We start from the raw sequence: 18,394 nt of genomic DNA on the forward strand, positions 1-18,394 counted from the left end.
GGAGAACATGCCGCCGGCACACCGAGCCATAAGGCTCAAAATCATAGTTCAAATAATAAGGTAGATATACCATAGGGCTTTAGGAGGAGATTGTTAGATAAATCTCTATTGTTTAGTTAAAGTCATTTCTATTTTTTTTTTTTTTTTTTTTTTTGTTAAAGTGATCCCTAATTCTTATATAAGCCACACAAATTAAGTGAGCGTCTCGCATTTCTCATCAAACAAATACGGAAAAATCATCATATTGAAAACGTTACTAACCCACCAAGCCCTTCCCTCGTAGAGCCGTGTATTGTAAGTGATCCGAACCTGCCCGGAGTGAGCCTCCCATAGAGGCAAGTGAAGTTGGTGAGCCGTATGATGGGCAACTATCTCGTGCGGTTCGGAGAGGACTCAGCTCTTAGTTAGTACCCCCTTGGTTTCGGGGTGGACCCTTTCACTCTTCCTCTCGCTATGGTTCGAGCCGCTTTCGCTCGTTCGCCTCGTAAACTCGGTCTCACAGCTTTCGCTCCTACTCTAGCTACTACTATATGCCCCTCCCCTCGCCTCAGCTTCTCTTCCTTCACGCGATTTCAATAGTTAAGAAAATCACTATGGGAGTTCTTCACTCAAAAGAATCAGACTCAGACTGAGCTTCATTGCCAATCCTGTGAGCATCTTCTTTGAAACCTTTTATGTGATTTCTTATCTAATGATCTAATCAGACGTGGTAAGAACCTCGACTTTGAGTTCCTAGTCGCATCTTCGAACTCGGATTCGTTCCTTTTCTCAGATTCATTCCACTCCCCTTCCTCTTTTGCTTCTTCGGTTGATGAATGAGTTTCTGAACGAGCTCTTGTCCTCTAGGCATCACAAGATAGGATACTACTGTCTGTCCCCAATCAAGTGGTCTTGGACAACCTATCCAAGTGCGAAGACTGGTTTGATATAGACTCTAATGTGGTCCTCGTTAATAGGCTTTTTTATGGTAACGGTACCTTGAGAAGTTCCTTTGACGATCTGAAGGTTCTTAAGCCAAGTTGATAGACTATCTCAGTAAGCATAATTAGACCGCGGAGTACACTCCTGAGGAGCTCAAGGCATAACTATGTTTTGGACTGGATCGCCCTCTGTTTTCAACGGCGGAATAGCCACGTGGAGTGGGAGGGCTTTAATTCAATTGCCATTTTTTTTTTCTATTCTTTAGATATATTGTTATTTAAATATGTCAATTGAATGACAAACAGATATCGGGTCTTCAGCGCATACTGTCTCTCTCTTTTATTTTTTCGTTATTTTCTTCTTCAAAGATTTTCCTTCGACTTTTTTCCTCGTCAACGATTTTCTCCGATTTGCTCAGTCAAAAACTACATCCGTTGAAGAAAGCGGACTTCACGTCCATGTGGTGGACCTCCCAGGAATGATGTGCCACGATTGTCAGCAATAGGCGGACAGATTACAACCTTGCCACCGGCGCGAATACCTCTTCAAAGTCCACTCCTTGCTTTTGGACGTAGCCCTTTGCCACCAGACGGGCCTTGTGTTTCATAACTTCTCCCTCTTCATTACGCTTCAGTTTGAAGACCCATTTGAGCCCTATGGCTCGGTATCCCAGCGGCATGTCCTCCAGACTCCACGTCTTGTTCCTGCATTGCCTTCAACCAGCATGGGTTCCTTTCTACTTCGGCGAAGGTGTTCGGTTCATCCGCACTAATGGCATGCAGTTCGGCCACCCCCTCTTCTTCGACCTCGCGCGCCGCTAGTCTAGGTGGTTCACCTCCTCCCAGTAGGTCTTCCATCCTCTGGTACCTGGCCACCAGACCATCATCGTGATTGGTATCTAGCGTCGAATCCGAAGTACGTGGTGTTGCGAACTCCATTGGTTCAAGGGGTGCAGCCGCAGGCTTTTATCTAACATCGGCAGACCTCGATTCGTTTTTCTTGCAACCAACAGTGAACCTACTCAGGCCATAGAAAGGATATCAAACAATTCTCGACATTCCAGTGGTAAGTACATTGTATATTGAGGTTGTTTTATCATCTAAAAATGTCACAGGCAAGGATGGATTTAAGAAAAGTTGTAACGTGGAAAATCACGTTTTCGCAGGTATATAAAAGTAAAACGACCGTCAGAACACTTGGGAAGAGAGATAAATGCAATCGAGTCGTTTCGAAGAAGTCGGGTGAAGAAGACAGTATTTTGGGTCGGATTCGGATTTAGATTTAGAAACCCATTTGCAACCCAATCATCAGTTTGGTCTAGCAGACACAAATCGAAACCCGCTGCAGCAGCCTATAGCCCACTCGACCCAATAGTAGTACAACCCATGACCCGACAACGTACACGACCCACATTCACACGACCCAACGTCGTGACCACGCGCCTGTAAAAAAAATTGACCCAAAGTCTGTGCTCTAACCCGAAATGCAACCCGCGCATGCATCAGCTACCCTCCAACGACTCGTGTTACTGCCTGCAGACACCGACTCCTTTGACTTTAGTGGCTCGGCTCAGAACGGCTCCTTTGCCAAAAAAGGCTTATTCGACTCGGATTATAAATTTTCACACTAATATAATGATATGATGACATGATGATGTAAGATGCATGATGATGAGATGACTTAATATGATGATATTCCACATTAAGACGATGCACATGTACTAAATGTCATGGTGCATTATGATGAAGAGTTTTCTAAGACAACCCTAAATGATGTTAATGATGATAAATGTATGAAAGTCAATGCATGCATATTATCTAGAGTAATATGTAAATAATATGTAGGGTTGTGTCATAAAAATAATTTGAGATGAAAACCATAGGGACCTCATATATTGAGTGATCATATACATCGGGTTACTTTTTCATTTATGATGATGAGTATAGACACGTACACTATGATGATGATGATGATGATGATGCATTGCATGATATTCGAGGGTTTCCTGACCTCCGAACGTCCGGCTACGGACAATTAGCCTGACTATGATGGGTCCAAGGGGGTGCAAACGACCTAGGGACTCACGCTCGTACGTGTGGATCATGTGTAGGGAAGTACTACACATTCAATTTTTGTCCGGACTGAGCTCACCTCTATGATGGTTTTAGCGATAGGTCCCTAATCAGAAGTTGCATGTGTTTGCATTCCCTTACCCCAATAGTGGGGTCACTTACGGAGTATTTCTTAAAATACTAAAGTCGTGTGCTATTTTTATTTGTCAGGTAAAAGCAAGGCACCCCTGTACGGTCGATGATGACATCACAAGTAAAAACCATGACACATGCATAAGATAGTGGTATTTAAATTATTAGACTATAGGTTAGTATACGTCATAGTTATTTTCAATATTTACTTTGTTTTATTTAATATTTCGTTTGCATCACTTTATCTTTGTTTGAAAACATGTAAGTCCATAATATTGTTTAGCAAATATGTTTTTAAACGATTAATTTTGCATAAGAGAATATATTATGATGGTGGTAACGATTTTAGATTAGCAGAAATCTAGGATCGTTGCACCTGAACTAAACGTTGGCTTTAGTAAACACAAAATATATTAACAAACAAATTCAAATAAGTTATTCTTGTCCATGAGGTTAAAGGATAAATGAGAGAGATTGTGCCCATTGACCAAAATGTTTTGGTCGGCAACTCACGTGCAAGAATCAAGAATTAAGAAATTTTTCTAAAGAAAAGATTTGGTAAAGTATTTATTCTTTCCATTTTGAAAATTTAAGTTGGATAAATGAGATTGAAAATAGTTTTACCTTAGGTTGTTTAAATGGAGTCCATTCGAGCTACACTAAGTTAGGTAAAATGTCACATAGGTCTTCTTTTAAGCGTTCTAATTTGAAGAAAAAAAAACAAAAAAACAAAATTTATGATTAGACGACAAAGTTTAAAAATGTGTCTATGTATGATTGTGTAGTAGACCACAAACAACCCTCGTAAAGTTTAAGAATATTGTTGGAAAGAAAATAGAGAGAAAAAAAAAAAAAAAAAACCCTTAGTCAAATATGTGAACGATGAGTTATATTTTTTGAGAGTGCATTATCGTTCATTTCAAATGGCTTCTTTTGTTGTAATTGCTTAGAACGATATTTTCAAATAAAAAGTCATAATCAAAACTCTATTCTCAACATCTTCTATTCCGTTCAAATCTCATACACTTTTTTCTTACTCATTCTTTCGAAACCTCTCTTAAAAACATAGAACGGTTTAAATATTTTCTCACTTAGTAATCGTTCTAGTATGGTTTACCTCTCTCTGCTATTTTCATCAAAATTGATGAGTGTGAATGAGAGAGATAGAGATTGATTAAGGTTGTGATTTGGACACAAAAAGAACAGAACCTTAGGGGAACCACACGTGAAGTAAAGTAGTGTGTGTTTGCGACAGACAACCTGTGTGTCCCAACATGGGATTCCATACCATTATCCAATCTCCTCTCCTTTTTACTAACTATCCATTTTTATGTTCCATGTGGGGGACTACCAATTGTTTATTGTTTCTACATTTTACTTTATTTCTATTCAATTCTTGCTATTCTAACGCAACACATGTCATATATTCTAATTGTTGTCTACTCCTTTTTGTTGTCTAATATTTATCAACTTTTTTCTTTTAGGCTATACCTAATATTGATTCCATTTTCAATTTAGTGAATAGATATGATGATATGATAATATTTCGAGACATATTTATGAAGATAAAAATTGTGTTAAAAGATGCGAAAAAAAATATTGGTTCATTGAAACAACTCAGTTGGTAAAAATTAACCCTACGCAGAACTTACCTAAAGTTAGAAAGACGTCGCGCTCTAACTGCATTTGTTTGGAAAAATAACACGGTTGAGGTTTGTCTATTTTGAATATGGTTAATGTAATAGTCTAAGTCCACTGCTAATACATATTGTCCTCTTTGGGCTTTCACTTTCGGATTTTCCCTTAAGGTTTTTAAAATATGTCAGGGAGAAGTTTTCACATGCTTATAAAAAATGCTTCCAATGTGAGATCTCACAATTCACCTTCCTTCTTGGTCCAGTGTCTTTGTTGGCACATCGTCTGATGTCCACCCCCTTCGAGGCCCAGCGTCCTCGCTAGTATACCGCTCAACGTCCACCCCCCTTCGGGACCCAGCGTCCTCACTCGCACACCGTACGGTGTCCACCCCCCTTCAGGGTCCAATGTTCTCGCTAGCACACTACCTGGTGTCTAGCTCTGATACCATTTGTAACAGCTTAAATCCATGCTAGCAGATGTAGTTCTCTTTAGGTATTCCCACAACGTTTTTAAAACGTGTCTGATAGGAAGATACCACATCGATTGGAGAGAAGAACGAGCGCCAGAAAGGATGCTAGGCCCCAAATAGTGGAGACCTCCGTCTACTAGACGCGTTTTAAAAGCTTTGAGAGAAAGTTCGAAAGAGAAAACTCAAAGAGAACAATATCTACTAGCGGTGGGTTTGGGATGTTACCGTTAAAACAATGCTATAATTTGTAATTTATGTGTATATATTCATATCATTTCATTGACTTTCCGTTAAACTTAAGCACCAGCTAAATTTGGTTAAAATTTACTAACAAAAATGGTATGATTTGCAAATATAAAACTAAAAACAAACTAGGGATGTGATTTTAAATTATACCCAAATATTGTAGTAATACATTAAAAATAAACAAGATCCATTTGGAGGATTAAAGAATAGCCTTAAATTTGGGAGGAATTTGTGGGACAGAACATGTCAAATAGACAGATACATTGGACCATATCCATCAAAACCTTAAGAAGGCATGTTCAAACATAAGAAAGGACAACGTATTTCGATAAAAGTAAGATAAAAATGGCATTAAATAATGGTTGTTCTTTGAAGTCGGTCTCTTTCTGATATAATAAGATGTGTTTTGTTTTTTTTAATAACTTGGGTAACCTAAGGCCAAGTTCTGGTTTGGAATGCGAAGTTTTTATAATAATTTGTGTCAGCTAATCATCTTACCTTAAACTTTGTTAAAGCAATATTATTGTGTTTTTATTATTCTGGAGGTGGGTGATGATGAAGATCCAAGGAATTAATTATTCCACATTATTGTAAAGGTGATGATTGAGAATGTATTTTACCATTGAAATTATCTTATTTGAAATTAAAAGACTTGAAATTAAAAGATTTGGAGGTCGAAGAATGAAGATACTACTTTGTTTAAAAGGTACGAAGGAATGAAGATACTACGTTTAAAAGTACGAAGAATGAAGATACTATTTTGTTTAGAATCATTGATCTCGAGTCTACTTAGTGAAATGCAAGCAAAAACGGTCTGAGAAAGAAAATTGTAATCAAAGTTCAAACAAACCTTATAATTTACAGAAATTGCCAACCCCAATATAGACTTGGAAAATTGTTGCTCATGCAAGCTGTTTTTACACCTAATACATTCCTTGCACTTCCAAATTTATTCAGACTTTAGTCCGTAAATTAGTAAAATTAGTTTACCCCAACTGCCATAATATGTCCCATATGGTCTACTGAGACTGAAAAATACTTTCCAACCATACATCTAACTTTCATAAAAGGTAACTACAGAGGCCCTAATAACAAGAACTTGAGGAAGCAAAAGCTAAAATGTATCCAACACGGAGCAATTTGGTATATGAAGGTGGTACTGGAGTTATTTACACACAATTTAATATGCTTTTGCTATGTCTTTGAGAACCAGAGATAGCTTACCTCAACTCTGATGGGACAAAGAATGACAAATTTTGTTGAGCCCCTCAAACTGAAAAGCGTACACCAAAACTGAGACTCATGTATTACAAGCATGGATATGAACCAATTTGACCATTGAATTCTAGAACACAAAATATGGTTGAAACTTTATTTTTGTTGCTCATTGGGAAGACGAAATAAACCTTGGCACACGTAATGCAACGATTCTATCAACCGAGCTTTTTGTCTGACCCTCGAGGAATATTGAACCATCTCTTTTTGAAAGATCTTTCTTTTTCATCTGAGATCTCATCGTCTCCTTGATTCTCAACCTTCGAATTGTCGCCGGTAGATTTACTACTACTTCCATTACTCGTAACACCAGCTCCGATAGGATTTGGTGCTTTTGTGATGGTGAATGAAGTGTGTATGCCATCCCGTTGTTTAAGAAGCTCGTCCACCTGAGTTTCAAAACTTTCAGAAGTACAGAGAGCATATCCATATAACAAACATAAATAACTTTGTGTACTTGGAATCCAAATGCCTAATACACAATACAACTCACTTTGTTTACGTAAATAAAAGTGTAATATGCTTAATGGCAGACTGACAGTGAAGTTATAACAAACCTTTGGTTTCAATCCCCATTTGTATCGCTTAATTCGTAAGGAATTCTTGTTAAAGAAATCGTCTCACTTTTGAGATAACAACAGCAATGCGGATTCTATTAGCCTTCCCCGCTTCTCTCTCAAGCTGGAAGCAGTGTTTCTCAAGACTTCAGGCACTAATTCCTCCATATCACCAGATTCATCATTTTGCACTGCGGGGAGCACCCTTTTCAAATATGTAAGAAGACTAGCCTCTGCCATGTTGACAAGACAGACTGCAGGGTTTGTGCACATAAATTTCGTCACCATGAATGCAGCAAGAACAGGCTGATCAGCCTTTACAAGCTCTGATATAAGGATAGGGAAGGTAATCTTCCTAAAAAGAACCAACTCTCTCCTATTGTTAGTACTTACACTCCTCCCTTTCTGTTTGAGGCATGGTAATTGGTCGCTACCAGAAAAGTTTCCCGCCAGATAACAGAGATAGGAGAAAGTGTTATCATAAGAAGCATTGACGACAATGGTTGATACAATTCCTGAGGCTAATACAAGCAATAAAAGATCAAGGTCTCCGCTTAGTTCGTCTGAGATTCCATCTCGTTTCAATTTGCTTTCAACTGCATTCAGACTCCGCAATCTTAATGCTTCATAAGGCAACAACATCGCCAACTTCAAAGACACAAAACAATCTTTATCGTTCAAAATGTCGCACAGGGTTTTGGCATCGTCTTCATCAAGCAACATTCCACAAGATTTTGACAATGATTCATCAACCAATCTCAGCACATCCTTAGACCGAGAAAGTGAAATGAGTTTTTTGAAAATTTCAGTCCAACAGACATGTAGAGGGTGAGGTGTAGGAGCCGGGACAGTCTCACTCCCTTTACTCTCTGCCTGTTCCACTTCCTGAAAGCTTTCCCACCCTTCATCCCAACCATCAACACTCCAGTCATTTCCTCCACTGACTGCTACCGGGGGGGCTTCAGCTTCATCTCTCTCAATCAGGAAAAGTCCTTCCCATTCTACCAAAATGGCCAGCAAAGTATCTGCATGGACATCTGTAGTTGCAACTGCACACAATTCCATGAAGCAAGAAACTGTAGTCTCAATGCTCGAAAGGTCATCAGACGTGACTTCTAAGCTAGGTGAGATTGTCGCTGCAAGCTGAGTTGACTTTAGGGCAACTAAAGTACTTGTAAACCTGCTAGAAGTATCTTTATTATCGTCTGATGTTGTTGCAATACTTGTTAGGTCACTTTCCTTGGTTGTATACTGGAATTGTTCCCAACCCTCCCAAGGTAAAACATTATACTGCAACTCAGACGAGAAACCTTTGATATTTCTACCTGTGATATACTGCATAAGCTCTAATACATACACACGGACAGAACTTGGTAATTGCAGATTATCAGAGAACTCAGCCATTCTTTCCCAAACTTTACCTCTGGTACTTCTTAAATTCTCCAGATCACCTTCCAATCTACTAAGTGAAGATAATAGATGGTGCAGATTCTGGTGCTCATGGGAGTAATTGACCAAGTCAAGTAGAACAGGCTCCAATATTTGCAGGTATATATCCTGGATCCCAATCTCAGTTCCAGAATTCAATGCAGTGGGATATAGTGACACCGACTCAGAAAATACCTGTTCTACTGCTCCAAAACCACAACGAGAGAAAATCATTGCTCTGCAGAAAGCAAAAGCTCCAAAAGCAGAATCATCTAGTAAACCATAAGTCGCATAGCTTACAATGGTGTTCCAACTCTCACTTGGTGAGACACTATCCTCTGTAACCAATCTAATAAGAACCTTTAGACAATTCTTTAAACATTCAGGATTCAACTTCAAACATTCACCTCTGGTGTCAGTTTTTCTCATTTCATCCAGCAATCTAATATAAAAATTCAAAAGGATGATAAGGCACTCCTGCCATGCCGAGTTGTCAGGTATATCTCCATAGTTACTATATAGGGGTAAAAGTATAGTGAAATACTGTTTCATAGCAACCAAAGCATCTGAATGAGACAACAATCTAAGATAAGTAGAGCTCAAGTCATAAATGTGGCCAAGTTGACTAATAAAAGCCTGAAAATTCTCCGGGCTTCCGTTCTTGAAGTCAATGCTTATTCTAGTTTCCAAAGTCGTTAACAGTTTCAGGATGTAGTGTTTATAAATGTCCTGGGAACATATGAGACCTTCCGGCACTGGATCAGAATAGATACCAGCAAGGGTCTCCACCATTTGTGCCAAAGCTTCTATATTACCATCGTCAATGTGCAAGTAGATTTCACGGCTGAAGTGTTCGAAGTTCAGCCCACTTAATCCAGCAATATTTTTGAAATTGAGATCCTTTATGATGGCGACACGCCTGCATTCTTGTTCAACAATTTTGTAGAAATGAGCCAAACCCAAGCTGGAGGCATGTACTTCGTCATGTTGTGCCTTTCGTGGTAACCATCCACCTTTTTCCAGCTTCAAGTAGCAATCAGCGAGCAACCCATAAATACAGTGTAGCCGCAACTTATTAGTCCCATTAATAGATGGGTACACAACCGTGGAAATAGTTTCAATGGTTTCTGCAGCACAACCAATAATCTCCTCTCTGAATTCTGAGATTTCGACCATAATATCCTCATTGTTCCAAGCCTCTGAAACCAGGATAGAACTTAGATATTTCAGTAGCACCTGCAGGAAAAATTATTTTTCATGGTTAAAATTAGGCCAATGTCTTCTGTACTTGCACTTAAAGATATCAAAGCTAGCAAACCTGAATACCTCAGTGCGATTCATGCCATAGGTATTAGCTAAATTAAGAATATCCTTCAAAATATGTTTCTTCTCCAAATTTACTGATTCAATTAAGGACAGAACAACGCTCTCAATGTAATAACGGTCTCCAGATAAAAAACGTGATGTTTCAACACCAGGAATAATATTCTCCAACGCTCTAGAATGATCAGCTATACGTTTCTGTTCTTCTAGCTTCAGTTTCCACTCCCGCCAAAATGTTGATTCCACCTCATTACTTTTTCTACTTTGATCTGAGAACAAGAAAAACATGAAAGAAGTTTTCAACACAGGAAGCATTGTAAATAAGAATAATAATAAACCATCAAAATAATATAAAGAGCAAAGCTAATAACCAGAGCTAAAACTGTTCTTTTCTTTAAATTTTTCAAGAACCAGCTGCCTCCTTTGAGTTGGACCATCGCATGCAACTCGAGAGTCGTGCAACAAACAATATGTCATTCCCACAGTCATAATGCTACTAGCTTCTTGGTAGTCTTCCCTTGTCCGTAATTGCTCTTCAAAAACTTCAACCCCATTGAAGGCATCCACCAGATTCAACAACAGCAAACAGCCAGTCAAGTCTGCCACCTTGGTAGGAGATTCAATAACTGATTTTGCAAGAGAGGTGATCAAGCTGTCTTTAGGAACAAACCCATTCCTAGCAAGCCATGACAATAGAGTAGCAATAGCTTGCGTTTTCAAACTTGAGTATTCTGTTCCAGGATCCAGTTTCTTAATTTCTGCATTCTTACTCAGTTCAAGCAACCAAGGGAGTTGCAAATAAGCAAATGACAAAATTTTTCCATTCTCTCTCAGAAAGGTAGCCAATTTAGTCCTATTTTCAACAGGTAGGTCTTTTGCAACAAGAAGTAACCTATTCACAGTACTTTCTAGAAAAGACTCTTGATCGTTCCGACCAACACCATCAACTAATTCAAAACAATCTTTGAATTCACCAATATTTTGAATATTGTTTCCTTGAAATGAGGAAAGCAAAGAACTTTGTACTGGAGGGTTTGAACAATCTGTGCCAGCCATCACCATTAATTTTGCGCACTGCCCTTGCATATCAAGTTCTTTCCATGCATGGAGGAGTTCAGAAATTGATTCCTCATCGCAGTGGCTCAAAGAGAAACCTAGTAGGTGCTTTCGAGAATTAATATCCATATTCTCAAGGGAAGGACCCCTTGCTATTGCAGCACACAAATCCCAAACGGAACCATGCCCTTTCTTTGTTAAACCAAGGCAGAGATCAAATGCCAATTGCAGATCACCAGCAACTGCAGCTTCTCTAGCTATAGCTTCTTCAACTGCTGATATCTCGGTTGGAGAGCTCAATCCAAGAAGCTTGCCAACCTGAATGAGTTCTTCAACATGTATATAAGCTCCAGACTGACTTGAAATTGCCATTTTTATTATTTCCATTGGATCTTTTATTTGTCTGAATTGCACGGGCAGAAGAGTCACTCCAAGGCTTGGTAGTAATTCTGTGAGAGCATCAATAATATCAACCTCCGCTTTGACATATCTACTGCTTGGAAATATGTTGAGACACTCCTTTGCCTTCCAGACCTGTAAAAAGATTTACCATGGCTATCATTCAACTAGTATGCACTAATTGGTAGGGGGGGAATCCACAACAAACTACATCCTAGTTTAGGGTAGAATTTAAGTCTACTACATTTAGGGCACTAAGTTTTGTTATGTATAGGTTATTGCATTCTTATCCTTGACCTTTTTCAAGAGTACGAGATACAAACAATCTCCCCAAAATAAGATACGAGATAAAAAGACATGCAGTGAGTTAAGATTAATTACTCAAGTTCTCTTAAAAGTATAGTGGCTGCTATAACTATTGAAGTCCATCCAACCAGATCAAATAATACATACTAAATGTTCACAAGAGAAATACTATAAATAATTGGAAATAATATCAAATTCAACCATGCTTACGGTGTTAACACAGTGTAGTTAAGTTCACATTTGGGCTTCCAGTTACCCATCGAGTAAGATGTCATTTACTCATCTTAAGGATGAGATATAATTGTTGTTCAGGTAATAACTGATTAATTAAAATTATGAAAACTTACTTCTGGACCGTTAAGACTTGAAGCAGAGAAAAAGTACTCTCTAGCAGCTTGAATGACAAGGTTTTCAGCCTTCTCTGCTGACAAAGAGACCGAACTTGTACCCTTCAAGTAGTTTCTTGCAAGCGAAAATTTCCCAGCTTTTAACAGTCCACGACAAAATTCTACCAGCATATACTCCAGGTCCAAAAAAGGAAATGCCTTCTCCTTCAGACACAGCATGTCATGCCACATATTTGTCCAATCATTGTCCGATCGACTGGACTGTCGACGAATAAACTTTGAGAGTATGAGGCGCATAATTTGTTTTACACCTTTACCATCATCCTGACCTTCTAAGAAAAATTGCATTGGCTTCGGCACCTGGAACGTTAGAAAGCAAATTGGGTATTGTTGAATTTGACGTTAAGAGGGAAGAAAACAAACAGTAAAGAGTTTCAGTTTTATAATACTAATCTCAACTGGTTATGATAAGTCTACCAACCTGGTAATAGGACAAAAGCCTTTGTGCTTCAACGTGGCCTTCTGCCAGCTTGAGCCTTCTTTTCAGGTCATCAGAGGATTTAGTGTCTGAAGTGATTTTGAACATAAACCAATTGCGATTTAGAGATTATCAATGACTGAGCTGTAAATACAGCAGGCGGCAGAGCAAACAATTATGTAGCATTAATGTGCAGATAAGATAGCTTTACAACATAGAAGCATCAACGTTGCGAAACAATTGTGGAAAGTAGACCTCACTACTACTAGGGAGGCATCATTTCGGAATCAGCAATTGAGGAATTGGAACCCAGCTAAAATGCTTTGGATGAATATAGTCAAAGCATTTGAATGGCCATAGAAAGAAACTATTGGATATTTAAAGCGAAGGGAAAGGATCATAGGGAAGTTTGTTACATAGCTGAAAACCATTCGTGATCTTTAACATTATTTTTTGTTATTACACACCCACTGTAACTCTGGTTGAGTTGCTTTTTTTTCTTAACCCCTTTGGGTGGGATCTAGAGTTATAAGATAACTTTTCTCAAACCAGTGGGAAAAAAAAGAGGGAAAAAAGTACTAGTTTAAAACTTGCATAACTGAAAAAGATTACGACACCAATAAAGTTAAATTACCTTGTATTTGAGGTAGTTTTGACAAAATGTCTGCCATGGTACTCCATCTATCAGTTAGAGTAGATAAATATATGCACTGTAACGCACAGTCAACAGCTTCGACGTCACTCCTAAAAAACTCATTAGTTTTGAAGTCTCTGCACCCTTCTTCAATGACCAATAGGCATATCTCCAACTTATTTTCCGAAGCTATTTCCTTCATCCATTTAACTAAAAATGATTCATTCATATCTTGGTTTTCCAAAAGGTCAGATTCTTCTTCTTTAGGAACTGAGGTCATATCAGCGGTTCTTTTTCTCATGAATGGAACTGCTTTTTCAACTAACCTTCTGATTACACTTTCCTCATTTATACCCTTTAGCATCAATTTAAATTTATCATATGAAGACAACTGCTCCCAAGAAACAAGATCAACGCAGATATTATCATCGCTTCCTTCAGAATAAATTAGCTGATGCAAGTAACGGACATCCTCACACGATTCTTGTAATTCATGAATACCTTTTTGGTTAGCACAATCAAGCAAGCAGAGACAGTTTTCCAGCTGTCCACTCAAAGTATCAATGTCTCTAGCTCTTTCCATGTACCACATTGCAAGTTCACTAATTGAAGGCCAGATAAGTCCAAAATATTTCTTGACAATAGGTTCAGTTCTAATCTGTGAACTAAGCTCATGATTTTCAGGTAATTTCATTATAAAGTTTAACATTTTCTGACATTCAACCCAGTCCTCTTCCCTCACTGCAATGCTAGTAGGAGGAGACCTTCCAGGGAGAAGCTGCAAATAAGTCCGCACAGGAACTGTTTCAGGAATAGCAGATAAAATTTCTAACAAGAAAGGACTCATAGAATATGTGTGGCGCTTGAACAAGAGGTTTAAGGCTCCAATTTTTCCATTTTTTGCAAGATGAATAGCAGCTTCCTTGATAGGCTTCATGCGGAAGCTACTATATTCCTGCACAGAAAACCTGATGAAGTTGCGTTGTCAAATTGCTAGTCAAAATAAGTTACAAAAACAATGAAGCTTCGTGAAGAACCCAACACAGGTGTGCAATAGAAATGAGTAAAAAAATCTTATAATGTTCAAATGTACAATCCAGTTCAATGACTAATCATTCATTCTTTCTCGCAATAACCATAAATCTATTATAGACATGCTATATCTACAATTGAATTGGTCAGAGACTCCCTTTCTCATAAAAAACAACGAATAATAGGGCTTATTATCAATAGTCAATATAGAATAATATTAAAATATTTCTCAAAGCATATACCTGCCCATATTTATGCCAAGATATGTTTCCAGTCTGTCCTTAAATTGCAGTAACCGGAGTCTAGCCAGACGGAAACTCCATATTTCATTGCTTTCAAGATCTTCTACTTCAAGAAACTGGTAATGGTTGGTTAGTTTCAGCCCAAAATCAAGCATTGCCTTTACAGAATCTTCTGTTGGTCCAACTTTTTCAATACATTCAGAAAGGATGAAAACCTGATCCTTTATCTTTGACAGATATGCATTCATATCATTAGTTCCTTGATCAGAATGCAGCCACTGTGACTTCAGAATTTCATCTTTATCCAACCCATAACAATTAGCAAAGTTCAAAGCATCTTGATACTTCTGATTTCTAATGAAGATATTGTACATTTCCAGAACAGATCTCCGTGTGAGTGATAGCAAGCTCCACTCCAACCGGGAGATGTCAAGATTATTAATCGACTCTTCCATACTCTGGTCCGAGTGATGCAAGTCACCACGTTCGTTATATTTAGCTGGATCTGACATCCCTTTATTTTCTGAACACTCTAAAAGAAAAATTTGGCCTTCTAACTGCTGTACCCTTTCTATAATAGGCCTAGAATACAAAGGACTGTCCTCCTGAATTTTTATACCACTGAGGATGTTAATCATAGCAACAAGTCCACTTCTCCTGGAAATTGCAAGTATGTGATCAGACCACCATGTAAAATCCAAAATGTCACTTAAAATCCTATTTGCTCCATTTAATGTCCTATCTGTCGCTTGAGATTCATGTTTCTCTTGAGGAAAAAAACTTGAAATGGTAAAGGGCTCCCTATGTAGATTAAAAATGTACAATTGTCCCGTCACATCTAGAGTGGCAACGAATTGTGCCTTCGGTGAAACTTGCAGCTTTGAATATGATGTTTGACCTTCATATCCTTTTGGTATAGTATATACACCGTCAAACTGAATTGAATGTAACAGCTCCAAATCAAGTATCCCGCTACGCCAAAGAGACAGATAACATGATCCTGGAAAAAACATTGAAAATAACTACATAAACATGTCCGATTATAGTTAAATGCACCATTTATAGGATGCACACATCACATAGAATGTTCTACTTCATAACAGGAAGATTTATTACATGGAATGTCAGGAAATGTTCCCGTTCACTATATGCACCTGAAAAGGGACTTAAAAGAACTATCTGGGAAGAGAAAGAGAGAGAGAGATGAAACTCTGACTGAGAAAATACTGAAGCTTTATTAGAGCTATCACAACGTTTGGTAAAAAAGAAAAGAAAAAAAGTAAAGAATGAAGGCTGGCAGAAAAAATCGATTGGCAAATATTGGCTCCATGGAAAAAAACTAGACCCTTCACTAGTGTACCAGTTCACATAAGAAGTATAGGCAAAGAACTCAGAAGGGTCTCAGACACTCATGTAAAGCAGACAACCTTCGACTATGGGGAACCAAACTTATAGGTCCAAAAGTGGTAGCTTAAGTTCACAACACTGATATGAACACGTACAATTAGTATAAAAAGTAACCATAGAAAAAATAAGATGAAAGAAAACTAATTCTGGACTGCCTTTCAATAGAAATTTTTTTACGTTGCAGTTAGTGTTTAAATTATATTATTTTCTTTCTCAAGTTCCATGATGGCAGCTTAGAAATCAAGCATAAATTTTCTTTTCAATAATTCAAGAAAGTGGTACATCTTACCAGAGTTTCTACTGGAAGGTATAGAGGTGCTAAAACTACCAACAATGATGAACAAAGAAAGATCAGGATAATAATCAAAGCAGAAAACTCTGTTTGGAAATTGGCTCTTTGCGGTCAATACACTGTTCGAGTGTGCTGCGGGAAAAGATATAGTTGGCTCTTTACTGATCTCCATTTGTCGAATAGAACCATCGGATGCAACAATGATGAAGGTACACCTGAAATATAGAAGTTGACCAGATTACACGATTGATCAAAAAAACGAAACTAGAAATCCCAACTAAATACTACACAAACCAGAACTTCTATAAAGCCAATCTTGGATAATTGCTTACAAGTAAGATCTCCGAGAATCAGAATCCTCCTTCGCAATCAGGCCTATTATAGGCAGAGAAACCTTTAATTGCCTCCCTGTAACTCTTGATATTTCTTCACCATTTGATTTGATAAAATATATTGTATTGGTATCATCAACGACTCCAAGAACATTGCAACTTTCAGACCATGCTCCCATAGTGAATGAATTAACATTGGTGTCTGATGCATGGGAAGATGAAAATAAACTATTTTTATTTTTCTCTGCTTGCTCAACTATCTGTGACATTGTCTTAATATAATGAATAAAATTAATTATTCCATGACGCTAGAAAAGACCAAACAATAGGAATTTGGGGAAAGAAATCTTTAATGAATGGTTTGGATTAGGAATTAGGTTTAATTCATATAAGGAATAAACTAAGTAGGGCATAGTAACATACTACTTCTGGACAAATTTTACAAATTCAATTGAAATATGGAAATAAAATGAAAAAAAATGAGAAAAAGAAAGGATAAAAAAAAAAAGGAATAAACGTAATCCAGGTTAGTTATTGAAAACTGATTTTTCTGTCCTTTACAAAGTAGACTGTACGATATTGAATTTGACAACTTCTAAAGTAGTTATACTTCAAAAAGTGATTTGCAAAAAAAAAATCATAAGAAAAACAATACCCAAAAAAATGCCAAATGGGTCCAAGTAGTCATCTTCCTTCCGCAGTATCGTTATCTGATTTCCAGTAGCCACTGCAACACGTTCCCCGCTTGAAGAAATAAATAACGATACCGATCTTTCTATTCTCTGCGGTTGGTTATATCCAATCCATTTATCCCTGAGTCTACCTGCCATTGCACGTATCAGGACAAAGGTAAGAATAAATTTATAGAATATCTCAAAAGAATGAACATTGTCAAGAAGCTTAGTCTTCACGAACAAATCAAGGATCGTTATCTTGAAACGAAGTGATTTGAATAACACAGCCACTCACAAGATACACATTCTTCGATAATAACTTTCGACATTTCGTATTCATCTTAACTTGAATTGATCCCAATTACATCACAATTGAACAGTAAAAGCTTTCAAAAACGATTGATTTACACAAGCGTGGAAATTCAGTTGAGCAACATGCCAATTTGTGGAGAGAAAAATTTGTCTGAAAATTGAATCCGAACGAAAATTGCACAGAAATGGAGCATACCTCCAATGCGAAACAGAGAAGGGAAACTCCCTTTGGGACCCGCGATCGCCTAAATGCAAACAGAGAAATACACATATAATACAACAACAAGGAAATCCAGAAAAACAAATTGAACACTACGGAATTGGGGTTATATACTACGAATCAGTGAGAGGTAAGAAGAAAGGAGTGAAGTACGGACCTGGTGAGGAGGATAGTTGGGACGAAATGGTCTCGAGGCGTGGCGACGAGTTTCGTAAAGTACTTTCTGTTCGAGCTCCTCCATGGCCAGATTTGAGTTTCGCACAGAAATCACGAACCAGAGGGAGAGAAAGGGGCCAGATTATGGGTTTACCAAACCCCGAAAACCCGAACTGATGACCCAACCCGAATTATAGGGGTTGGGTTGACTCAAAATAGAAATATATAAATGTAAATAAGAATATTTATATATTAGTGGATACGCCAGAATGGTCATTCGGCTTTAATACAAAGCTGCCGTGCGCGGGTTCGAATCTTGATGATAACCTTTAAATATTATTTTATTTAATTTCATATACATTATTTTATTTAGTTTTTATATTATTTTATTTTTTTGTTTAATTTTTTTATATTATTTTATTTAATTTATATCATTTTTATTTTAT

The 18,394-nt window shown here is 37.7% G+C and overlaps 1 protein-coding gene across 3 annotated transcripts; it reads right to left on the bottom strand.

Moving 5' to 3' along the window:
- Positions 1 to 6,577: 6,577 nt before the first annotated feature.
- On the bottom strand, positions 6,578 to 18,109 carry LOC111793933 (MAG2-interacting protein 2). 3 transcript variants are annotated; one of them, XM_087122976.1, is made up of 13 exons: positions 17,950 to 18,109; positions 17,769 to 17,817; positions 17,242 to 17,409; positions 16,587 to 16,788; positions 16,252 to 16,469; positions 14,556 to 15,555; positions 13,282 to 14,249; positions 12,651 to 12,736; positions 12,170 to 12,529; positions 10,433 to 11,651; positions 10,065 to 10,330; positions 7,311 to 9,974; positions 6,578 to 7,142 (listed from the first exon to the last, which is right to left on the bottom strand). In XM_087122976.1, exons 1-12 carry the CDS (start codon positions 18,031 to 18,033, stop codon positions 7,374 to 7,376), a joined length of 7,221 nt encoding a protein of 2,406 aa, XP_086979102.1. In that variant the 5' UTR covers positions 18,034 to 18,109; the 3' UTR covers positions 6,578 to 7,142; positions 7,311 to 7,373. The 3 variants fall into 3 exon arrangements, with proteins under 3 accessions (XP_086979102.1, XP_086979105.1, XP_086979107.1); XM_087122979.1 differs by lacking the exons at positions 17,769 to 17,817; positions 17,950 to 18,109 and having other exon boundaries at positions 16,587 to 16,846; positions 17,242 to 17,408; XM_087122981.1 differs by lacking the exons at positions 16,587 to 16,788; positions 17,769 to 17,817; positions 17,950 to 18,109 and having other exon boundaries at positions 17,242 to 17,381.
- Between the last annotated feature and the right edge of the window lie 285 nt (positions 18,110 to 18,394).

The sequence above is a fragment of the Cucurbita pepo genome, chromosome 1 (assembly GCF_057944985.1).
Source record: "Cucurbita pepo subsp. pepo isolate OVF chromosome 1, ASM5794498v1, whole genome shotgun sequence".
Lineage (NCBI taxonomy): Eukaryota > Viridiplantae > Streptophyta > Magnoliopsida > Cucurbitales > Cucurbitaceae > Cucurbita > Cucurbita pepo.